We start from the raw sequence: 24,833 nt of genomic DNA, 5'->3' as shown, positions 1-24,833 counted from the left end.
CGAGGAGTCCTCCCTCGGCTGGGCTTGCCCTGGAGACAGCGCGATGGCAGCGGCGCCGCCACCGCCTCGGGGCCTCCCCCGTGGCCGGGCGCCCGCGGCGACGGCTTCCCCGGCCCCCAGACAAAGGAGCCCGCCCTCCGCCGGGCGCAGCTCCCCCCGTCATGGCCGGCCGCGCCCTCCCGCCGCCTCGGTCCCGCCCCCGCCTCCCTCTCATTGGCCTGGTACTGTGAGGGCGTATGCCTTTCGCGTCTCTATTGGCAGCGCGGGTTAACATGCCGAGGAATCTACCAATGGCTACCCAGAGTTCAAATTCGTGACAGAAGAGGTTGGGAACGCAATTGGCTCGGCGAGCGCGGAGTCCCGCCTGCGGGGACTGGAGTGGCTCGGAGCAGGCGTTTAAAGATGGCGGCAGCAGCGCGGAGCGGGGGACGGTTTTCGTGAGGCGGCCGAGCTCGCCCCCCACCCTCCGCACCCCCTACCCCCCCCCGCCCCACTCGCGGAGGAGCGGCAGGGACACCGGGGATGGCGCAGGTGGGTGCTGACTCTGCGGGGCGGCGGGGAGGGCGTGCACGAGCGGACCTGCGCGGCCCAATCGCCGCCGCGCGGGCAGTAACCCCTCCGTCCCCACAGGCCGCGCCGCCTGCGGGGGCCGCCCGGCCCGCCGCGCTCCTCGCCGCCTGTATCGGGCGGCCCTCCCGCCTCCGGGCCGGCGCCGCGGGTAGGGAACCGTGAGGAGCCTTTTCCCGAGCAGGGGAGGCGGGTGCGCTGACCTCCTGTCGCTCGACGGGGCAGGGGGCTGCCCTACCCGGCGGGTGTTGCCGTGCGGCACTCCCCCCCCCCCCCTCCCCCGCCTCCGGCTGGAGCGTCCTTCCCTCAGAGCTGGTGTTTTGTTTTGTTTAGGCTTGGGGGTTTTTTGGGGGGTGGGTGGGAGGGGGTGGTGATGTTTCCCGCCCGCCCCCAGCCGCATCCCTACGAGCTCCCGCCGTAGAATTGCATTCAGGGTAGTAGAAGGAAAGGAAACGCCATGTCTTTCTACACTCCGCACATCTCCTTGTCAGTGGGGTGACGGGGAGTATCAGCTCTGGCAGGAGCTTGCAGGCTGCATCGTGTCTCACGGTACGTGTGTGTGTCTTCGGGTAAGGGAAGGTGAGAGGAAGGATTTCCGCTGGGCGCATCCGTTTATACAGGCGAGAAGAGAGTGTCTCGCTTCTTGTACAAAGTTAGGAAGAAAAGGCAGCCCTTCACCAACGTGTGTGCAGACGCCCGTTCACTTTTTTTAGTTCTGGTACGGTGAAGATAAGGTTGTGTGTCTGTCTTTAACTCTCAGGATTCTTCTTCACGTGTTCCTTCTATTAATAGTGAAATAGTTACATCTTCCTCTAAATTATCTTGTTCAGTCTCTAAAAGGTTTATTCTTCTAAATTTCTTCACCTTTTTTGGCTGGAAAAATAGAGTTCTCCCTTTTGCATCTATTTCTTAGGCTTCAGGTGTATCTGCATATTAAGTCTGTCTGCCTGCTGAGAGGCTGGGCCCCCTAACATCCAGGCATCACTCCCTCATAAACGGATTGAGGGCTTGCTGGGTGAACCCATTCAATTTCTTTACTACCTTAAGTTGCGAGTTAGAGATGTTGGAATTAGATCTTTAATATTTCTGTCGTGAGTGTACCTCTTCTCCCTTCTGTTTAGGTAGTTAAACTTAACCGTTTTTATTTTTAATTCTGGATAAGGAGTTAGGTCTCTAGGTCTTTTGGACAGTTCCTTTTGATTATCAGGATTATTTTGCTTTTTTAGAATATGAGAAGGGAGTTTGGTTCCTGATGTCTGTTGCTTTTCTTTACAAGGAAGAAGCTATTTGAGATGTGAAAGGAAGAATATTTTTTTCTGCTTCCTAGGCTCTGTTTTGCAGATTTTTTTTTAAATGGTTTCCTGTTTGACACGATTAATTGAAACCATCTAAACCCTGCCAGAAAACTGGTCAAGCTATAAAAGCAGCAGTTGCTTTGCCATTTCTGAGGATGCCTTTCCAAAACTATGAACTCTTTGTTCTGAAATGGGATTAAGTCTTATGAACTAGAGAAGTTCTTTAGCCTTGTCTGTATTTGCCATTTATAATGTTATGGTTGGGCCCTGACTGTGTTTTCTTAAACTGCGTTGGTGACTTACACAAGCTGGTTGTTTCCTTCAGAATCTTTTTATTCTAAAGGTGATAATGCGGAGAAACGAGTTCCTGTATGTAGTAGTTAACTTGCAGAATATTTTTCTTTTAAGACTTCCTGTTCTGATTTGAAGAAAATAAATTCAGTCTCCTTGTTTTAGGTTTTTTTTAGCAGTTGATAATAAATAGGATTAACTTATTTTTAGGACTGTATGTATCAAAAAGATGCAATGGGTATAACAAAAAGAAAGTAGATGATTGTGAGTGAGGAATTACTTTGATAAGGGTTAAAGCGGAGTGATCAGTATCATAAATTCTGCTCTGCAGAGTTGCCATTTGGAATGAGGAGGAGGACTGTATTTGGGTAGCGAATAAGGAGAATTTGCTCTGAGCCACTCTTCCTTTTGGGGTCCACTGAATGTGAAGTAAGCAGTTTCTGACAAGGAATCCAGTTTCTTTCTAAAAGTGATTTTTTGAAGAGAGAATCTGTGGTATGCTGTTCCTTGTTCCTGATTGCAGACACAGGTATTCATGAAGCAAAGACGTTCTTTATTGAACTCACTTGTAAGACTGTTGACATGCTATAAAGGGAAGGGAGTTCCTCTTTGAGTTTGGGCAGTGCTGGTTACAAATTTTAAGATTCTGGTTTTTTCCTGTCTTGAAAAGAGATACCCTTTTCTCTGTGTACTTTTTCCCACCCCTGTTCTAATTCTGGGAATAGGTAGTGGTACTTATTAAACAGAGTAGTAGGTGGTTTTTTTTTCTTTCTGCCTTCAGAGAACATATGTAAGACAACCAAGCCAAGACACTGCTTTTGTTGGGACCTGTGCAGTTTACTACATTACATTTAGATGTCTACCATGTATCTGTTTCTCTGAGTTTACTTTGTGACATGAAACTTCTTCAAATGATCTGCTAAAATAAGAGCAAGCAATTAAAAATGTGAAATTCCCCTGTATTGGTGATCTGCAGAACACAAACCGTGCATTCATATTTTCAGCAGTTCATCCAGAGTTCCTTCAGTATTTTGTACTGGCTGTTGCAGTTGTCAGTGGTTTTCCATATATTTTTAAGGAGTCCTTATGGAAACCGTCGATGGAACTTGGTGGAGCCTTGGAGAATAAAGTCTGTTCTTTCAGGGCAAGTTAATTAAGAATGACAATAGGCAGACTAATTTATGTTGTATTCTAATATTTTATAATCTAGTATGCTAAGTCTGTTTTTATATGTGGTGGTTGGGTTCCCTTGATCTAAGCTCCCTTTGGCTGTTTTTAACCTGCAGCCTCATCTAACTCATCCTTTTAGGTTTCATCTCTTCTGTCTTTCTTTTAAAATACCTGCTATCTAAGGGAAAATCCTTACTGGTTTTGTTGTGTGGGTTTGATTTTTTTTTTTTTTTTTTTTTTTTTTCCCCCAGCCCTTGATATAAAAGGCATATTGTAACATCAGTTGGCAAGAAAGTAGGTGGGAATTGGACCTGTGTTACTCTGCTGCTCCCTGGCTTTTTGTAGCTTATAGGAAGGTATTGTAGCCCACTGTAACTGTAGAGCTGCCAGACTCTTGTTATCTTACCCTCAGGATGTGGCAGGTTTATGGCTAGAAATGCAAAAGCTAGTTTAAACTCATCTTGGTCTAGTAGTTTTTCTGGTCACAGTATGTGTACTGGGTAGTAGACAATACCTGGCAGTGATTTGGTATGTTGTTCGTTATTTTAAGGCCAACAAAAAGGGGAAGACAATAAGAATTTCATTGTTTATAGTGCTCAAATAGAATAACAAGACACCTTTTCTGCAAAGAGCAGAGGTGTAGTATCAGTGAACTACCAAACCTAGGCAGGTGAAGATTAATTTCTTGTGTTTGACATTGGTGGTGTTAAGATACTTTTTAGCATAGGAGCAGGACATGTTTCAGGGATGTGGAAACTGCATTCACGATCATGTCTTATGATTTGTCAAAAATAGTCTTTTTGACATAGACCAGGTAGCTCCTGGATCGTATGGGATGGTAGCGCTCTTTCAGATTCTAGACTACCAGTTTCAGTATTTCATTTCTGTGTAAATTACTTCTGTTTGCTCTTTTCAAGAATCTTCTAAAGACTCTAAGGTCGAAAAATTAGATTACTTGAGCATTTAGTTTCCAGGGGTTACCAAACTTGTACTGTGACTTTTGATTCTTTTGTTCAGAATTAACAATGAAGACACTAATGATTTGTTCTGAAGAACTTAATAATTTGTCGTTCACCATTTTTTTTTCTGTTTTAATCTGAAGAAGAGGAAGGGGGAAGGTTATTAGCCAAATATATTTCTAGGGGTGTTCTGTATAACAGTAGGTGTTTTCAGAACCTGTTGAAAGAAGAAGGAATTGATCACTGCTTGGGTGATTGTATGATCATCTTGTAGAACGAAATGGATTTAAATATATAGAACTTCTTGTCTTACTGGTGAATGAGCTGGTTTTCGTTCTGGAAGGTAATATGTTTGTATCAGAGAAGATGGGATTATTTTAGAGCTTTTATCAAAATGGAGTCTTTTTCCTTAGTAATTCTACAATGCATGCCAAGCTCAGTGTCTTGAGTATGTCACAGTTTTGAGTATATTTAAAAAAAAAACTAAACCACCAAAACCCAAACCACCACAAAGTATGAACTATTCTGCTGCCCCAGCAAAACTTTCTTTATTGCCAAATCACTAAAGAGTTTGCTCTGTTGTGTACTTTGCTTTCTTCCAGCTTCCAGGTAGGTAGCTTCTGTATGCTGTTGAATTTTAATTGATCCCATTATAACTCCCGATTCCCAGCTTCCTGCCTTGCCCCAGTTGGTGTTTGGATATTGCTGTTGGTTTGTTATGTCCAGGCTGGCATAGAGATATGTTAGAGAATTATGTTTGGCTTCTCTTAAGTCCCTCATGACAACCCAGACGTTCTGCCCTGTTGCCTTCAAATGTTATACAGCGACACTAAGGACTCAGAGCTTATCTTTCTAGAATACTTGGGTAGACTTTCTCTACTACCTGGAAATACTTTGAAAAGAGCAGATTCAGCCAGCTGGCTGTCTTGGGCAGAGTAACGCTGCTTTATTTCTAGCTGGTAGTAAGATTTAAGCCTGGTTTGGGGTGGCATGGAGGGACTTGGAGAAACCAAATAGCAGGTAAGAAGTTAAGCTTTCTTTCCCCAGGTGCTTATAGCCCTGCACAGATGACAAAAGTATAATTGAAGAAGCCATTATAGACATGGTAGAAAGAACCCACTTAATGTAAAAAACAAACAAACTCAAAACACACATGCCCCATCCCCCGTAAAATTTCCTAGAGCAAGTGAATATTTTTGCCAGGTTAAATTACCTAAAACATTGGCTTCTAAATGCCTTCCAGAATTCATTTGAACTTTAACGCTATGTATCTGGACCTGATTTCCTCAGATATAACAAATACATAGTCCTATGGTAGTATGGAATATAAGATCAAATGTCTAATATCTGGTTATCTAGAGAGTCATTTTGTGTGAGTTTTTAGTAAATTACGAGATTTCCTGTTAAAACTTCCAGTGAGATTTCAAAAATATCTAATAACTTAAACTTTCAAAAAGCCATGTGTCTTGTAAGACCATAGTTGTTAAAATCTTGTTGGTTTTGCAGATTGTCTTAAACTGTAAGCTCATTATCCTTTCTGCTCTGTGGGTAAGTATGGCTCGAATACCAGGTTGTTTTCAATAATGGGAGAATCCCCTCAAAATGCACAGTTTTTAGTCTGGTCCCTACAAATGCCATGCTTAATGCCCTGCCTGCTAACCAAGCAGAGATAGTCAACGAATTATACAGGCAGCTATGTGTTAGCAAATTCTTGTGCTGGTGTACAGATCAAGGAGTAAAAACAATCTAATTTCAGCCTCATTGAAAATGGTATCAAGACTCACTGTAAAAATGTCACTCTTACTTCTACTTGAAATTTATGCTGGAAGGAGTGACATTTTTTCTTTTTGCCTGGGGTGCTATTTCCATTTTTTTTCTGTGACAAATATCTTTTCTTTTTTTTTTTTTCTTCTTGTAGGTTGAAGGAAGAAAGGGAGACCTGCTTGTCCAATGAAGATGCAGTCTTAGTCTTCAGCTATTTAAGCTGAATGCATTGTGATTTCCAATAATTGAGACAGTGATTCTGAAAGCTGTCTACATTAATGAAAAGAACAATGTAGTCAGCTTAACTGAATCATCAGTGTTGCATATTGAATAGAACATGATAAACCAATCTTGATGGACTCATGCATGTTAGGAATATAGATATAAACATTTATTAAAGCTTTTTTTTTTAAACAGTAGTTTTAAAAATGGAGAGATATGAAAATGTACCACCCCTCCCTAAAGAACCTGCAAGAGAAATGAATGTGGAGAATCATACTTGTCCCCCACCTCTGCCGCCTAATGAACAGCCTCCACCACCTCCCCTGCAAACGTCCAGTGACGCAGAGGTAATGGACGTTGGCTCTGGTGGTGATGGACAGTCAGATACCCCTGCTGGGGACACGCACAGTATCTGCAGAACACAGCTTCTCACAAAGGGATCTGCCTGCTACAAAAGTCGTCTTATAATAGACCCTAACAATAGTGACCAAAGCCCAAGAACTGCTCGTCATGCACCTTCAGTTCGAAAGTTCACCCCAGATCTTAAGTTACTTAAAGATGTAAAGATTAGTGTTAGCTTTACAGAAAGCTGCAAAAGCAAAGATAGAAAAGTTCTGTACACTGGAGTTGAGCAGGATTATAAGGCAGATACAGATTTTGGTATTAATAATGTCAATGGGGATTTGCATGTTTGTCCTTTTGGTGGTAGTAATGGTAAAGCTGTAGGAATAGGGGGTGAAAATGATGACAAGAAGGATGATGAAAATGATATTGATCAGGAAAAGAGAGTGGAATATGCAGTTCTGGATGAGCTAGAAGATTTTACCGACAATTTGATGGAAATAGATGAAGAAGGAGGAGGGTTCACATCTAAAGCAATCGTTCAAAGAGATAAAGTGGATGAAGAAACCTTGAATTACTCATATGAGGTAAGTAAATCCACAGGTCTTTGGTGTGTAAGAGGTTTCCAAGTGGCTAGAAGAAAATATGCAAAGATGTTCACTGAAACAGTCTTATCTAGAAATGTGCAGTACTTGAGTCAAAAATGCAGAATTTTCAGAGGCAGAACATTGGCTGTAAACTTTTGTAAATTATCTTGGTCAAACTTCCAAGTTGTGTGGCAGCTTCTATGGTCTTGTTTAAAAATAACATTTAAAAGGCTTCTTGCACAATTGCAGCTCATTTTATCTTGAAAAATACCAGTTCTGACTTACAAAAACTTATTTTCTTATTTTTCAGTCTTTTTACTGGAATCATTGGAAATTTCTAGTTTCTCTCTGTGTATACTTTTTCTTTGCAAGGGGAAGGGGAAGTTAGACCCAGAAGGATAGTGTCTGATGAAGTCTCTTTCAGGATGACTTTGATAATGATGTGGATGCTCTGCTGGAAGAGGGTCTTCGAGCACCCAAAACAAGGAGACTAGAAAATGAGAAATATGGTGGTGAAAGTGATCACCAGTCTGATGGAGAAACAAGTGTGCAGCCAATGATGACCAAAATTAAAACTGTACTTAAAAGTAAGTTAATGTTCATTAAATATCTATAACTTTTTTTTGTGTGGCTTCTGTCTGTAGAACAGAAGTATATCAGCAAGCAAAGTTTAGGATAGCAATTCTTGTGAAATAGTTAGTATGTTACAGAATTTTATTGTTTGAAGGCTTCTTACTATAGGATATGATTTTTCATGTTCCTGAATAGTGAAGTGGGTTTTGGGGAGTGCTTTTGGTCTTCCGCTGTTGTACGTAATGTGACTGTATTTTAGTGTGTGGATTTGTGAAAAATTATGAAGAACGTTACCTCAGTGATGGGGAGGTGAACAAGGATGGTCTGGTTTTTTGTCTCCAGTACAGTGAAACAGCTGAAGACTGTTTGTAGTCATTGTGGACTTTTTCCTACTTTAGTTATATAACTTCTGTTGTTGAAATTGCTCTATGTGAAGCCTTTATGCATGCAATACCAGGCTAAAAAAAATCATTAGGAAAGTCAGTGGCTTACATTTATCCAGTTTCATTGTGTAAATGTTACAAACTGCTAATAAAGAAGAGCTGAGAATGTGAACCAATCCAGAAGAATGTAACTGAAAATAGTCTGAAGTAGAACTAAAATTTGAACCTGCTGTAGAGGAGTATTTTACAGCTTCACTATATTCTAAAATAAGAAACCAAACAGTTTTTCCCTGAAGAATTTTATACTAACACAGGATTGCCAGGAAGTTCCTAGCTAAGATGAGTCTGGTCTCTGATTTCTGATGTAGAAAGGAGTGAGAGCATTCTCTGATTTCTGGAATAGAAAGGAGTGAGGCTGTGTATTATTAACTTGAATGCAAGCATAAGCATTTTACTGCAATATTGTTTCTTTTGCTATGTGATTCCTCATATTGGCTTATTGTACTCTAATTTCAGTCTTGTTTTCTGGAAGTAGTATTCTTGATGGCTAAGATATTTAAGTATAAAGGTTTGTAGACTTGATCCTGGTTTGTATTGTGCTTATGCTGAAAAATATAATAGGAGAGTCGTAGCTTACAGCCTAACTCATTGCTGGCTCTTTGGTTCTGTGGGTATAGTGGTGTCTCAGTGCAAATTTATCCCTGAGTGTCAAGTGCAAAAACTTTTAATGGAAAACTCAGTTGTTTCAAAAGCAAGTATGATTTTTCCATTAAATATAGTGGTGCTTGTCATGATATAAATACATAAAGACTAAAGAGAAGAGAAGATTCACTGGTGAAATGAACAAATCAGTCTGCATAAAATTAGTGCTACTATTGCTTTTCAGTTGAAGACGTAATGGAATCTATAATTTTGCAGGATTTAATGTGGGTTAGAAGCATATGCCTTTTTATTAAAACAAAATCTTTCTACCAAAGTCTTGTTTCAGTGTCATTTTATCCTTTGAGACAGAAAAAGCAATAAAAATAAAAAACCTTGATTCTTTTTCTGTTCTTCTAAGCAGTCTGTCCAAGTTTAAAGCCACTCTTTGCTTTAAAGGTCGTGGCCGCCCTCCTACAGAACCTTTGCCAGATGGATGGATCATGACATTCCATAACTCGGGCATTCCTGTATATCTGCACAGAGAATCTAGAGTTGTTACCTGGTCTAGACCTTATTTCTTGGGAACAGGAAGCATAAGGGTGAGAGCTGTCAATTACTTAAATACTTACTGAGATTTAAAAATTAGATATGTTCTTGCAAACAGTTGAATATTTTTCTACTTTAGCAGGCTTCTTTCCAGTGTTAGAATTAAGGTACTTGAAAAATAAACTCCTCTGTTTCTGAAAATATGATACAATTTTTCTTGTGGTGTTTTGTTTTTCTATTTTTGCAATGAGTTTGGGCAGTTAAAATTAATGAGAAGGTCTTATTTGGTGCCTTCATTGTTCTAGCATTTGGCTGCAAAAATGCTGGTTTTATTCCACCATGAAATATATTTAGAGCATTTATTTGTAGCTATAAACTAGCCTGAGCTGCGGCTTATGGTCCACGTTTACAGAAGTAAGCATGTGACGTTCATGAACCCAAGGAATCTGAAGAAATTGGATTTAATGTCATGGGCTTAAACCCCAAGAGAGCTCAATGGATTTTATGAAAGCATGTAGTATTTGCATGTAATTGAACAGAATATAGTTTGGATCTAAAACAGCAAACGCACTTTGAAGGTTAGTATCACTGTTATACAGTGCCAAGATACTGTAGGATTAGATGTACTCAGATCTTGAGTAGAGTAAGATTGCTGACCAAAGAGAAGCTTGAGCCTAGACTAAATAAAAGTAACTTCTATCTTGATTACATCTTTTATTTTTGAGTTTTGCTCTTGCTTTTGGTGACCTTGAGGTACTGAAACCTTCTGCATTATTCTGTATTTGCAGAAACATGATCCTCCCCTTAGTAGCATTCCCTGCTTGCATTACAAAAAAATGAAGGAAAATGAGGAAAGGGAACAAAACAATGACATAACCCCAAATGGGGAAGTATCACCTGTAAAGCACCTAGATAAATCTTCAGAACTGGACTGCCAAACAGAAGAACCAGATTCTACTGCTGCTGATTCTGGGCCTTTAGATGATAAAGACCCCTCAGGGGGAGATGCAGCACAAGGAGCCTTAGGACAAGTTAAGGCCAAAGTTGAAGTATGTAAAGATGAATCTGTAGGTATGTATGGCAAGTGGAGTCTTTTCTTGGCTGGGGTTGGGATACATATGCTTTATTCCAGAGTTGGCAATTGAATAGTATCTTGCCTGAGATCACATGGTCAGTTGTCTTTCTGCATGTTTTTTTGTATGCAGAGATCTGAAGAAATAGATCCAGTATTAGTAATAAATTTTGATTTTAACAGGAAGAGAAACATACAGTGGAGAATTTTTCTGAAGGCTTCAGAGTCCACGTGCAAAGGTTTTGCACACAAAAATGTGAAAATTTTGGAAGTTTAGTCCTGTAGGCTTTACCTCAGTTTAAGAATCAATTAAGTCAATGGGTACATATGAATTGCTGTTGTCAAGTGTGTTTGTGTGACTTCTTTAAATGAGCTTTTCTATGCAGTCTCTATATTTGCTGAATTATATCTATTTTCAGTATGATCTCTTAAGATAAATGGTGCAGTTAAACTAAATTTGCTTATTTGCACAAGTTTAGCAGAGTAAGTCATGCAAATATAACTGCACTCATGCAAAGAGGTGTGATGCTTCATTATTTTATTTATGCAAGTGTGATAGCTTTTACACAAAAAGCTGCCTGAAGAAGTCACGCCAAAATCACTGCCAAACTTACAGAGGAACTTGGACAGAAAGGTCATGTGCCACTTACCACAACTACATACCTGAGAGTACCATCCATGTAAATTACTGCTGCTTAGAATACTGATATGGATTGTAGGCTACCACTTAACTTTGTAGTGTTCAAATGCAAAACTTGGCCTTGTCATTACACGTGTCCTGTTCAGTCCCATAACCATGCCAAAAGATTTAAAAAAAAAAAAAAAAAAAGAAAGAAAAAAATCATCAATATTTAGCAGCAAAACTAAAACCAGTAAGCACTTACTTTCCACATGAAGTTTACCTGTCTATCTCTCTCTTTAAATAGGATCTGTTCTGTATTACTGAAAAAAATACTGAGTGATCAAGTATAAGCGTGACTTGCATTTGGAATTCCTTGTGGAAGGAAGCAATACCAGCAGCTTGCTTTTGTTTGTTTACATCTTCATATGCTATTCTTTATTTTTGCTGATTGTATCTGCAGAAATATCCTATAAAGGAGAAGCAGCTGTACTTCAAGGGGGGCAATCTTTTAGTACTCTGTATGTGAAAATGAACGTGTTAAATTCTGTTTAGAGGCCAGCACATACTTACGGAGCATCATTATATAGTGTTTCATGGTACACTGTTTAATAAATAGGCAGCAATCATCAGTTTAGGCTTCAGGAAACTGAGGCTAATAGCGTTAACTACTGTTACTCACTGTATACCTTGCTTCAGGTAATGAGAAGGTGAATAGGTGATGAAGTAGAACACTTACTAGCTTTTGTTACAAATTGTGTTGGGTATTATGGTGGTTAGGGCTTAGTAAAATATTTAAGTGACAGAATAAAATGCTCTTGTTTTGTTTTCCAGTTTGCACAAATGTTTTGCATTTGACCCAGTAACAGGAAAACTTGTAATTAGTTTTGTTAGTATAAAATAGTGTCTTAACCTTGATTATGTTACTTTTGCTCCTAGTCTAAAAAAAAAATTATAACATATTTAAAACAGTGGAAATAGTGAACTTAATGCTTGCTCAGTGGCAAAGTAGAGAGAGTAACTTGCTTGTGCTTCTTAGATCTGGAAGATTTTAGACGCTATCTTGAAAAGCGTTTTGATTTTGAACAAGTTACCGTAAAAAAATTCAGAACCTGGGCTGAGAGACGGCAATTCAATCGTGAAATGAAGCGGAAGCAGGCAGAATCTGAGCGGCCTATTCTACCCGCCAATCAGAAACTCATTACCTTGTCTGTGCAAGATGCACCTACGAAGAAAGGTTAGTTTGTCTACCTGTAGTTCAATTATTCTCTCTCAAAGACTAATTACAGTTCTAAGCTTGACTGAAAAAAATCCTGTAATAAGTCTACTTTCTTCTTGTTCTAGAACTCTGCATTCTTGGATCCATCATATTAAATAGTGAAGGAAAAATACTGTCAAAATGTACTTCCTATTAGAAAAAATAATTCCTAAATGAAAGGATTTTTATTCCAGGTTGCAGTCCTGTTAACTGGTTACTACCTTCAGCTACTTGTTACTGTTGGTTGTTGCTGAAAACCGTCATGCCTAGTCACTCAATGCTACTGCCTTCTCAGTTTTGTACCAGTTCTAATTGGTCTCAAATTAGGGACTGGTTACAAATGCCAGATTGATGGAGATTAAAACCTACAACTAAAAATAAAAATTTTAAGCAGTTTGACAGATACAGTTAAGAAGGAACTGTGTGTGCAGTTGTGTCCTGTGGTGTGAGGAATGGATATCATGTCTGATGAGAAGCTGGGGGAATTAGCTCTTATCTGTGTTGGCTGTGTATCCATAATAGACTGTTCAACTGCAGTCTGATATTTAAAATGTCTATAGACCTGTGGTTTGGGTCTTGTTCTTGTTTTGTACATTGTTGTGTTTCTGGGTTTCTTCTCTTTAACAGAATTAAAGCTGATGAGTTGCATATTGACCATTCCCTATTACAGGGAGGTGCAGCTGAATTTTTAGTTAATACACTATCTTAAATTCTAAGTTTAGAGCCACACTGAAACTATCTAAATCAAGGACTTAACTTGCACTTTATCTATCTAAGTCTTAACTTTCTCTCCCATACTGCCGTAGTGCCCACCGAGGCAGGGTTTGTGCTCTTCACTAACAATATTGTTGCAGGGGGGGGAAAAAAAGGACCTTTCAAATAAAAACAGCACGTTGAGGGCAAGGGGACAGTGACTTGATCTGTGGCTTGCTAAAGAGGAATGGGGGGGGGGAGTGAATCTGATTTGTGGATTTGAAGTCTATGTGCCTGTTGTTAGAAGGGAGATACAACGTGTTTAGGAGCAAATTAGAGGATTTCTAATTGATATTATCTGCCAAAAATGCTGTGTGTAGAGGTCCAGAGGCCATGGGACTGCAAACATTGAATGTAGAATATTTGCTTAACTTGTAATTAGTGCACTTCCAGTTGTTGATAGAAATTTCTCAGACTGATTTCTCAATACTTTTTCAGAGAAAATGGATTTTGAGGTCATAGTTATCCATGTCTGATTCAACAGCATTGCATTTAATTTGAGTGGGCACTTATCCCGTGGATAAGTAATTTGTCATTTATTTATTTCTTTGTAGTAGAAATTGTCTTTTAAAGACTGGTACTACTTAGCTGTCTTCCCCTCCCCCCATCTTTTTTTTGCAGAATTTGTCATTAATCCCAATGGGAAGTCTGAAGTTTGCATACTGCATGAATATATGCAACGAGTCCTAAAGGTTCGCCCTGTTTACAATTTCTTCGAATGTGGTAAGTCTGTTAAGTTTTTTAATCGACCACATGCTGTTTTGAAGGGCTTATGTTATGCTTGGATATCTTAAAATAAAAATAAATAAAATTGAACGATGGACATTTTTCCTAGGGAATGTCTTGAAAGTCTGTTTTGAGTCAAATTCTAGCTAGGAGACGTTTTCTGTATCTTAAACATGGCTTTTGAGGATAAGCAGTCTTACATTTAAAATAACAGTATAGGTTTTCACTTTGAAAACTATGCCTAAGTGAAAATGGATTTGAGCAACTCATTTGCATCTGAAAGGACGCATCAGTGAAATATGGGCAATTACAGTTTTGCTCACTGTGCACAATTAATATTTGCTCAATTTTCTTGTCATTGATGTCCCTGAAAATCCAACTGTAAGGCACGCATTGATTTAGTGAATCATTGGAATCCTGAAAAAAAAAAGTTAAATACTGAACCCAAATAGTTTCTGAAGAGAAATGTGTAGATCTTCAATTATGAAGCTGTTTGAAGAATTTGAAAGATTTCTGCAGACACATATGTACCCTCTCTAAAGCTGCAATAATTTGAGATATTTTTGTGGATTTGTTCTGTTCTGGTATTCTTCCAGTTGACAAAAAATAGGGTATTTTTTTGAGATATGTGGAGTTTTAAAATCCTTTAACTGTTCAAGTTACTGTATGTTACGATTGTTATGTCATGGAGGCTCATATTTATATCCAGTTATCCTCAGAGAATTTTGTATGTATAAATTGATACTAAAAATTTAAATGGAAACCAGAATTGGCTATGTAGACTATTTGTCCTATGTGACTATTCTCTAAGGGTCTTAATAAATTATAGTTAATATTAGTGGAGAAATTACTAGTTAGGTGCGGATTGCAAAAGGTTCATGCAGTTGGTAGGAATTGGATTTGTCATGAATGTTGACTAGCTTTCCTCATAGGATTAGAAGTAGAAGTGTCACTCTGCTGAACTAAAAGTAACTAAAAGAGTTACTGAGACTATGTTGTTCCATGATTAGTGTGGGATCTATGTGGATATCTGTTTGTGTTTTTAAACAGCTTTTAATTTTATTCTGTGTCAGTGGTGTAAGAGGTAGTTTGGTAGTTCCTAATTTAGGCTGTACTGCGAAAGTGTAAATGATGCTAGCTCTCAGAAAAACAAAAAACTTGGGGAGAATTTTATTTTAGATAAATATTGGGGGGGAATGCACTTGATGCTTAATCAGGAATCTAAAAATGTTGCATATATGGTAACTGTAATTGGAATCAAATTAATGTTGGATTTTTTTTTTTCCTGTAAATTCCAGTCAAATTGCTTTATCTAGCTGCATTTGAGATTGCTTTATGAAGTGGTATACCATACGTTCCTTGCGTTTTTGCTTTTGCTGGTTTTTTGGGGGTACCTTATAGAGAAGGAAGAAATTACACCTTTTTCAACAGCAGGCTTGAAAGGATTAAGTCCTGCAGTCAGCATCCAAGGAATTACAAGTTGGGCATCTTAGTTCAGTGTGGAATCTATAATTATTCAGAATTACATTATATATACGTTATATATGCATTACATACTGTAACTGAATTTTCAATACCAGAATGTATAGCTCTTGTATTTACAATGTGTTAGCGATGCAAAAACTTCAGAATTAACATTTGAATTCTGGCAGATCACAAATGATCTTTTAAAATGTAAAAGTCTTTACTTTGGAAGAATGAAGTACATGGTGGTAAGTCTAGTGGTAATGGAAAATTCTTTGTTTTTCATATATTGGAGTAAGCAATTTTCAGTCTTTCTGAAGAGTAAACAATTTCCATCCCTCTTGAAGTTGAAATGAAGAAGAAAACAAATCTTTATAGTGGTGGTATTCCATGTTCATAATGAGTATTTTACACTGGGAGTTCTGAAAAGCTTTCTTTTTTCTTTCCTGCTCCATTTCTAGAGAACCCAAGTGAACCTTTTGGAGCCTCAGTGATTATTGATGGAGTAACTTATGGGGCAGGAACTGCCAGCAGCAAAAAACTTGCCAAGAATAAAGCTGGTAACATTTTTTCTTTTTTAATACCAACTGCTGAATGTTTATCTGTTTTCATTTCTGCTTTGAAGATGACATATTTGCAATAGTAAGTAGGAATCATTTTGTTAATAGTCAAAGAACGTACACTTGTGTCTTTTTGGTAAAAGTGATAAATACTGTTGCATAGGGTTTTCTGACAACCCAAGGTTCAACAATGTACTGGAATAGAAAGCAATGAAGAAACTTCAGATGTTAACTCACATTAAACTATTGATGTATACTGAGTAGCTGTAAGAGCGTCTGTCTCTAATGATCAAACCAATAAGAACATGTTGGGGGTTTTATATTTATACTGTCACCTGCTATGTAAACACCTGGTGTGTGGATTCTAGCGAAAGGTAAATCTTTGCCCTTCTTTAAAAACAAAAAAAATCCCTCAAGCTTTTCATTGTTTTCGTTCTCTTTTTGGTAATAAAACAATTGCACTGAACTACGTGATTATTGATTTCCAAGTACTTGTCTTCATTAATTAGTTCTAATTGTGTAAGTCTGCAATAAATATGTAAATGATGAAGATCTAAATGAGAATGTCCCCAGTACATGAGAACTTCTTACTGATGTCCAGGTTTAAATGTCTGATCAAGAAAAAATAACTTATCAAAATTTAAAGATGTATAATGTACCTGTGGTACTTTCTGCACTTGTGAAATAAGTCAGTGTAGCTAAATCACCAAAAGCCAGCCCAGAATTATTTGTGCATGAAAAAAGGTATTTTGCTTTGAAAATTTAGGCAAATTCTGGGTGTGCTTTTCGTGCAATACTGGGGTTCTGAGTGCCCTAGTGATACCGTACTAGGGTTCAGCTGTAATAACTAAGAGCTGATGATAACTCTTTAATTTTGGGTCCTAAGAATTCTACGTCACTTTTAAAATGAAGCTTGATGATAATTTTTTTTTTCCTTTCATAGGCATTTGCAAAAAGCAGTTTCTTCTTATTTTAGGTAGTTGTGAGACTTTCATCATCAACTTGAACAAGTAGAATTTTTTTTTTCTTTAAAAATTGCAAGTGAATATGCTTCTTACAAAAAGATGATGCCTGTTTTGACTGTGAAGTTGTGTTATATGAGTGGATGTTTCAAGGGGACATGTGAGGCTTGCTTAAAGAGTGCTTCATTAGGTTTTTTCTTTACAATCATTGTTTAAAGTAAATGTTACCAAGATGTTTGATCATTTTCTGCAGCTCGAGCTACACTGGAAATCCTTATTCCCGACTTTGTTAAACAGACCTCTGAGGAGAAGCCCAAAGACAGTGAAGAACTTGAGGTACTGAACTCTTCCTTGCTGACTGTCATTGGAGTCTGTTTTTAAAAATATTACACCTTCAATGTCAGAAATATTAATGAAAATTCATAACATTGTTTTCTCAGTCAGATGGAAATGTGAAATTCTTCATTTATAGCAAGATCTATGGCAATGAAAACCCTTTTTTTTGTTCTGTTGGAACTGATCAGAAAATGTACTGTGATGCAAAGAACTAGCCCCTTGTTGAAATATCAGGTCATTTACTGAAGACCTGAAATGTTCCAAGACATTGTACTGCCTGTACTGTCCTGGCTTCCAGAATCCTCTGGTTGATGCCTTGGAAAGTTCAGAGCTAGATGCTGTCTGGTTTTGTGTGATCGTCTCAGAAGACCAAGTAAGAACTAAAAGTGCCTGTGCTTCTGAGACATTTTTACTTAGCTATGAAAGCTACTTATTGCCAGATCAGACAGTTAAAATTACAGACTTTAAGCAGCAACATTTGAGAAAATCAAAGGAAAAGTTTTAAGTGGAGAGAGTGTGCTATATTTTCACGTATTGGAAATATTAAATAACAAGTTCATCAGTGATATGTTCACTTTCAATTCAGCATGTAACAGACCATCAGTAAGGAGTAAAGGAAAAATCAGTGATTGGCCTGAAAGGAATGGTTTCATTTTAGAAAGTGTGATATACAGAATGAGTTGTTTGTACACTTGCTTTAACTTAAAATTGTATTGTATGTCCTACACTATTGAAATGGTCGTTAAGAAAATGCAGACAATTTTTTCCATTGTTTTAAAATAAAATACAAAACATTCCAATAGCTGTTACGTTTTCTTTTATTAAACCACAGCATTTTGGTAAGTAGAATTTCATAATGAAGTTAAAACAAATAAAATAATCTTGTCCTGAGGCAGAAAGGATGATAAAGAATTTATAAGATTGTCATTTTTATGTCCATTTTCTATAATGTAAAGTTGGAGTTAAAAGAATTATTTAAATTTCTGTCTGCAAATATATGATTAGGTGTGGCAGTTTTAATGATGTTGGTAAATACCTCCATTATGGATTTAAAAATAATTTAAGTATTAAGCACAGAGTAACAGAATTTGTTTAATGTTGCAAAGGAGAAATGAGGGTTAAGGACAGTGTTAAGGTCTTATTTGCACAAAAGCACAATAACTCTTTTCAATTCCTTTGTAGTATTTTAACCATATCAGTATTGAGGACTCACGGGTATATGAACTCACCAGTAAAGCTGGACTCTTGTCTCCATATCAGATTCTCCATGAGTGCCTTAAAAGGTAAGGCTGCAGAATAAGGAGCAAATTCTGTTGTGTACAGGTGTTTGGGTTGGGGCACGTTGTTTGCTTGGTTGCTGGTACCCACAGTGTTTGTCAGTAACTTGGACGTTTGTGGGCTGGCCAAGCTTACTGCACCCACTGTGGCTATAAGAGACGTGGTGTGGACTGAACTGTTTAATGCTGTATCTTCCCTTAATTTATATTTGGTGTTTATGACTCTTGTCTTCTGAGATTAGGTTTTAGTTGTGGGACATACAAATATATTTGTTTTTCATTTATACAGGCTTGCCTTTCCATTCAAATCAAGTTGCTGATTTAAAAAAGAACTCTTTATTAATTAGTGTCTTAAAATTTATTATTAAAGTATCTAATTCCATTGCAATGACTGTCAAAGATAACGGCAACTGCTTCAGATGTTTGTAATTTTACTTAGTATATGATATTGATTTTGTTTGTGCTTAAGAAACCATGGAATGGGTGATACATCCATAAAGTTTGAAGTGATTCCTGGTAAAAATCAGAAGAGTGAATATGTCATGACTTGTGGCAAGCACACGGTGCGAGGCTGGTGTAAGTACAGTACTTAGTGTGACCTCTGATAATACCTTCCTTTTTTCCTGTTCTCATTTGTTATCCATTTTGTAGGTGCTTGTTCAGCTATCTAGCTTGTTACGTGTTTATTCTACTCTTCTCTGGCATCTCAGAGATGAGATGTTTAACACAAGTAAACATTGGTGTTCATCTAATTACATAACGTGCCAGAATTGACGCATTTTCATTATTATTTTTACAGGCAAAAATAAGAGAGTGGGGAAACAATTAGCTTCTCAGAAAATCCTACAGCTACTGCATCCACATGTGAAAAATTGGGGCTCTCTTTTGCGTATGTATGGTAGAGAGAGTAGCAAGATGGTTAAACAGGTGAACATGATTTTGTTTGATTGTAACCTACCTTGTGATTGTATTTTGCTCTTGTATTTTTCTGGGTTTTTAAATTTATTTACAACAAAGCTTTAATGATAACTGTTTTGGCATAACAGTGTTGTTCCGTATCGTGGTAAAGGCAGTATGCATGAGCAGTTCTCAATTCTTCTGAATTGATTCTCATACCTTGCTATTGCCAAAACATAAGATGAGTGCTTCCATTGACAATAATGCATTAATCTTGCATCTTTCAGGTCAAAATTATATAGTCTATTTAATATTTAACTCACTCATGGAAATATATGTTATTACTTAAGGAAATACAACTATCACAGATTAAATTTCTGCTCCACTTTTTTTCCATCAAAAAAGCTCATCTGTTCTTGCTTATGGTTCTGTTGAATAGGAAACCTCTGATAAAAGTGTGATAGAACTTCAGCAGTATGCCAAAAAGAACAAGCCAAATCTGCACATCCTGAACAAGTTACAGGAAGAAATGAAAAAACTGGCACAAGAAAGAGTGAGTATATGCTCTTTTGTATTTACAAACAGGAAGAATGCCATGGGTCAGACTTAGCAATGATCAGAATCTTTGCTTGTTTTTATACAGTATCTTACATAGAGAGCTGTTCAAAACTTGATTTTTGGCAGGGGGGCTACTTTTAGAGAGATCTTCATCCTCTGTTTTAAATTGGCTTTATAACTTAATTTTACCCACTTCAGTAAATTTATTTTTAACATTAGAACAAGTTAGCCTTTCACAGTGATTGACACCAGTTTGGCTAAAATTGTTCAAAATTTTAAAACAAGTGTTTTATTATTATATTCTCTTTATGACTGTGTGGCGGGGTTTGTTTCATATTCTTTTAGGAGGAAACACGAAAGAAACCCAAGATGACAATAGTGGAATCGGCTCAGCCTGGTAGTGAACCTCTCTGTACTGTTGATGTGTAATGAGAAAATTTACAAGTGGGGAGCAATAACACAAATGGAGGAACTAGATTTTCAACAATTATTTAAAAATTGTTTGCTGCAGAATGCACGATAACTTTTAAAATCCAAGCTGCTTCAGTTATGCATTGTTCTTTTTGCATCATCAGGGCAATATTACTTTTTCCTATTCTCTCTTTTTCTTTTTTTTTTTTTTTTTTAATACCTCTGAGATATGTACGTTTAAAGGATTGATCATAAAGATCTCTACTTGGGCAAATGCACAGAGGACAGGCATGTTCACACAGGATAAAATCAATCAAGCACTTTTTTCTAGAAAGCCATCCATGTTGTTTGAAATGGATGTGTTTTAAGGATGAAATTCAGAATATCTATGTACAGGTTGAAGCTGATATTATATATATATACACATTCATATATATGTATATATAAAAGAAATATATGTACATCTTCTTGTATGAACATGCCTAAAACTATTTTTGTGAAAAGTTTTGTTGCATTTCAGCACATAATAATATGCACTGATAAGACACTTTGGTGACAAATACATGAAACTGATGAGCAATGTTCCTAATGCCATAGGATTAGGCCAGTAATGCTGTTTCTTTATGTTCTGTTTTTCGTCTCCTGCCAGGCTTAGTTATTCAAGATCATAGTATGCAGATTTTTTTATTACTTGAAAAGAACAAGTATACCTGGTAGTGTTAAGAGCAACAGGCTGGATATCGAAAATTATTGGGTTTTATTTTAATTGAAAAGAGCCTATGTTAGTTTACAGATCAGTTGAAAGGGGAAAATACGGCCCTATTTATTTGCTTAAAATAAAAACTGTAATTTGAAAGGCTGTTTTCAAAGCTTGGAGCCAAAACGCAGCTGATGGTGGTTGACAGTCTAAAAATATTTTGCCAATGATGTGTCTAAAGACCTTCCACTCCCTTCTCCCAGCAATAAAACAATTTCTCATTTGTGTGGAGTCAGAATACATCTGACTTGATCAATTAAGTCTTAATTAACTTGCAGGATAAAAGCAAAGAATTAAAAAAAAACAAAAAAAAAAAAAAAAAACCACAACACAACCCTTAGAAATCTGAAATAACTGCAGCAATTTAGTTTTTTTAAGAAGTTTTTGTTTTTACTCTTTTAATTACATTTTTAGTTTTTAAAGAAAAAGTGTAACTTCTGCAATGAAAATTAGAATGTAGATTTGGAATATGACATAGAGTAATGAGTAGAATGAGACCATAACAGGTTATACTGATAAAGAAGAAAATCACAAATATGCAACTATTATAAAATACAATCTTAGAAAACAGGCAGTACTCATTATGTCATCTGAGGCTTTATTAAATTAAGCACAGAAGGAATAGTTTTGGCTGTAGTGAAAGCACTGCTTTGCGGGTTTTGTTCTTCATATGGGGTTCTTTACTGGGTGTTTGCAGTAAGTCTTCTCTTAGAACCATTTTTGTGGGTTCTTTTGTTTGTTCTTGAGGAAGAGAGTCAAAACCAAGCTGGTGGCAGGGCTTCAATGATTTATCCGAGTTGTACTGCTATATTTTACACTCCTACTCCTGTAGGAGCGAAAGAGGTCAGTTCTTTGTAATTGCTGCAGCTCCTGGTACTTACCTGGACAGTGATCTGGGGGCTCGAGGGAGGGGGGGATCCTGTTTGTTTGGTTGGGTTTTTGGTTGGGTTTTTTTACCATGTTACGTATAGAGTGCTGCAGTATAATGAATTTAGTGCCTACTGGATTTTAACAATATTGGCATCAGTATTGTAAGACCTTTTAATATCACCCGTTATTTTGGAAATATGTGGATTTTAATTTATATCTCAAACTACTGTTCTCTAATATGTTGCATAAAATGTTTGAGGTTAAACAGGAGGAGTCTTGGAGTCTTACCTGTTTCTGTGTTTGAGTGATATGCTCAGAGGTCTCTGCAAATATGAATTCACCCATTTTTTATTATTATATTTAGCTTTTCAGTTCCACGAGTTGTAATCCTGTTACAACAGGATACGGGTAGTTGGAAGACTATACATAAACTATAATTTAAAGAAGTGGCCTATCTTAAAAAAAAAAAAAACAAAAACAAAAAACACTGCCTCTGCTTTTTTTTGTATAGCTTTAATAAATCTCCATCTTTTGAAGGGTATATAATATTGGTGCAGTAGTGACAAGCAGTGATTACTGTTTGTCTCTCTTTTTGTTGTTTTTCTGATTTTTTGTTTTGTTTTCATAAAGACAGGGCTTTTATCTTCTATGCCTAAATGTATTACTCCTTTAGGTAGGTTTTACTTCAGCTTACGTGTTTTCAGCAGAAAAATCTGTACTTGGATGGCACTGTAAAAGACAAATCACCCTTGTAGATCTTATTTTTCTGAAATCAGAATGTCAATGCATTTGCAGGTCACCTGCAGAATTTCCAGAGATGCCTCACTTACAAATTTGTTTTCATTATTTTTAAGAGGATTGCTGTATTACCTCAGTCTGCCACTATCAGAATCACAAGGTGACCATTGCCCTTAATTAAAACATCCAGAGATTTCATTGTGAACCAAAGCCTAGAACGTATATTATGCATTCTAAACAAAAACAAACAAAAAAAGATGGTATTAGACCTTGCTGCAGCCTTTAACTGGAGAGATGTCCAGAAAATAGCGCAATAACTGCTGGAACAAACAACTTAACTGCTGTTTATGTCATTGTGAAGTATTCTTGTGTTTTAATGTTTACTATTGTTTGGAGTGTAACAGTCTTGCATTTGCACATAAGCACGAGCTGCTGTGATAGAGGATAGATCATTGCATTAACTTCAGCTTCTGCATGAACACTTACAGTGTGATTCAAGATGTATCCTAAACTTGTCTTGTAACTCTTGTGTGTTTTCTAGGTAATCGGCTGTAAAGGTTTAGATCTTGATTGTATGAATGCATAAAACAACTGCTGCTTTTGTCACTGATATTTGTTATTTATCCCTTCTATATCCAGAGGAGGATGGGTATTTTTATAGGGATGGAGTGTATTTTTAAGAACCATTCCATCCTTTGGGAATTAGACAGTTTTTGCTTTGCATATTATGTGCTTCTCGACAAAAGTGTGGTATATTGACTTTAAGGATTAAATTAGTGTGCATTCAAATCTTTATGGTACTGATGGAAAACTTACTGTGACTTCCAGTGAATAGTCAGATGCTACCTATTTAAACACCAGTCATCCAGCTTTTCCTTACGTATTTATTAAACAAAACTGATGAAGTAGTTGGGTACTCAGAAGTTTGGAAAGACTATTATGCATAAACTTAACTGTTGTATGTAAACTTCCACTTTCCTGTGATGCTGTTAGGCTTTATACAAATATTTGTAACATCCAAGTATTTAAAAGCATCATGATTATCTTATTAATTCTCTAGACTGTACTTTGGTTCTGGAGCAAAATTCAGGAAGTGATAGCCTCCTAACTTTCCGTGGGAAGAAATGTGAAGTGCAAGAAGCCATGCTGTTGTTAACCAAATAAAATGATCAGTTACAGTATTCTGATGTGTATCTGAGAAAGTGAAAAAACAAAATTCATTCTTATTGCCCAAGTAGGTAACAATGGTTGCTGTATGGATCGTGTTGGGTGCAGTTGCTTGATGCCAGTGCTAAATTGGTACAACTATAAAGCCTCATTTTCACTGAGCCTCTGCTTGCTTTTTTTTCTGCACAATCATATAATCCTATGTGTTTGGTCTTTTGAGTACTACATGTGTATTTTTCAGACAATTAGTTTTGAGCAATAAACTTTGATATTATAAAGTGCTCCAGTGTGATCAGTATTATGATAGCTTAAGCATACTTAGAAAAAGGAACTTTTTTATTCCTAGATTGCCGTAGGTATTTTTAAACAGAAATTAAATCAGTACAGGCTTGTTGGTCATGGAAGTACTTACACTTTTTTGGTAAGGAATTGAAAGTTTACGTGGTTAGACATCCGTTGGAATGAAATTAAATTCAAACTTTTTCTTGAATTGGAATGTGTATTTTTACTTAAGCGATGTCAGGGTTGGAAATGACACAACCCAAAGTTGCTGGGTTTGGTACCTGTTGCCACACACCTGCCTGGCAGGAAAGGAAGGGGTATCAGCAAGTCCGTGTGCTGTAATAGCAGGGGGTTTTGTTCAGTCCGTATTAAATGTGGACTAGAAGTATGTTCAGTAACTTGAGATTTAAAATGGTTAATCCTTCTAACAATCAGCCGGTATTACTGTCTGTTCTGTAGTGTGGATCACAATCCATTAAATTAATGCTAGGTGCTGAGCATCTACGGCAGTACAGATCCTGAGCGGAGCGCACCTTGTGCAAGGGTAGGAGGCTCAACCAGGTTTGTCTTCCCGCCCACTAGGTACGTTGGAAGTGCATCTTAAGGTGCTGGGCCTCAGTTACGTAGTGCTCGCTGTCATGGCCCGGGTGTCTACAACACATGCTTACTATGGTAAGGTTTTGCATTAAATGCAGCTGCCTCTTTCTCTTGCTGCCCAGGGCTCTGAGTAAACCACCTGGGAGGATACCTGAGATACCATCCTTTTGTAGTAACCACCAAATTAG

The 24,833-nt window shown here is 37.5% G+C and overlaps 1 protein-coding gene across 1 annotated transcript; it reads left to right on the top strand.

Annotated features, from left to right (window-relative positions):
• Window positions 1-396: 396 nt before the first annotated feature.
• DGCR8 (DGCR8 microprocessor complex subunit) lies at window positions 397-24,047 on the top strand. The gene is made up of 14 exons (XM_075041531.1): window positions 397-531; window positions 6,201-7,197; window positions 7,622-7,784; window positions 9,252-9,394; window positions 10,130-10,412; window positions 12,072-12,269; window positions 13,665-13,766; window positions 15,695-15,793; window positions 17,009-17,091; window positions 18,274-18,374; window positions 18,838-18,944; window positions 19,168-19,295; window positions 19,705-19,818; window positions 20,169-24,047. Exons 2-14 carry the CDS (start codon window positions 6,475-6,477, stop codon window positions 20,250-20,252), a joined length of 2,328 nt encoding a protein of 775 aa, XP_074897632.1. The 5' UTR covers window positions 397-531; window positions 6,201-6,474; the 3' UTR covers window positions 20,253-24,047.
• The last annotated feature ends 786 nt before the right edge of the window (window positions 24,048-24,833 follow it).

Source organism: Buteo buteo, chromosome 11 (genome assembly GCF_964188355.1).
Source record: "Buteo buteo chromosome 11, bButBut1.hap1.1, whole genome shotgun sequence".
NCBI classification, from domain to species: Eukaryota; Metazoa; Chordata; class Aves; order Accipitriformes; family Accipitridae; genus Buteo; species Buteo buteo.
The sequence above is the reverse complement of the archived record's forward strand: the minus strand, read 5'-3'. Positions and strand labels throughout refer to the sequence as shown.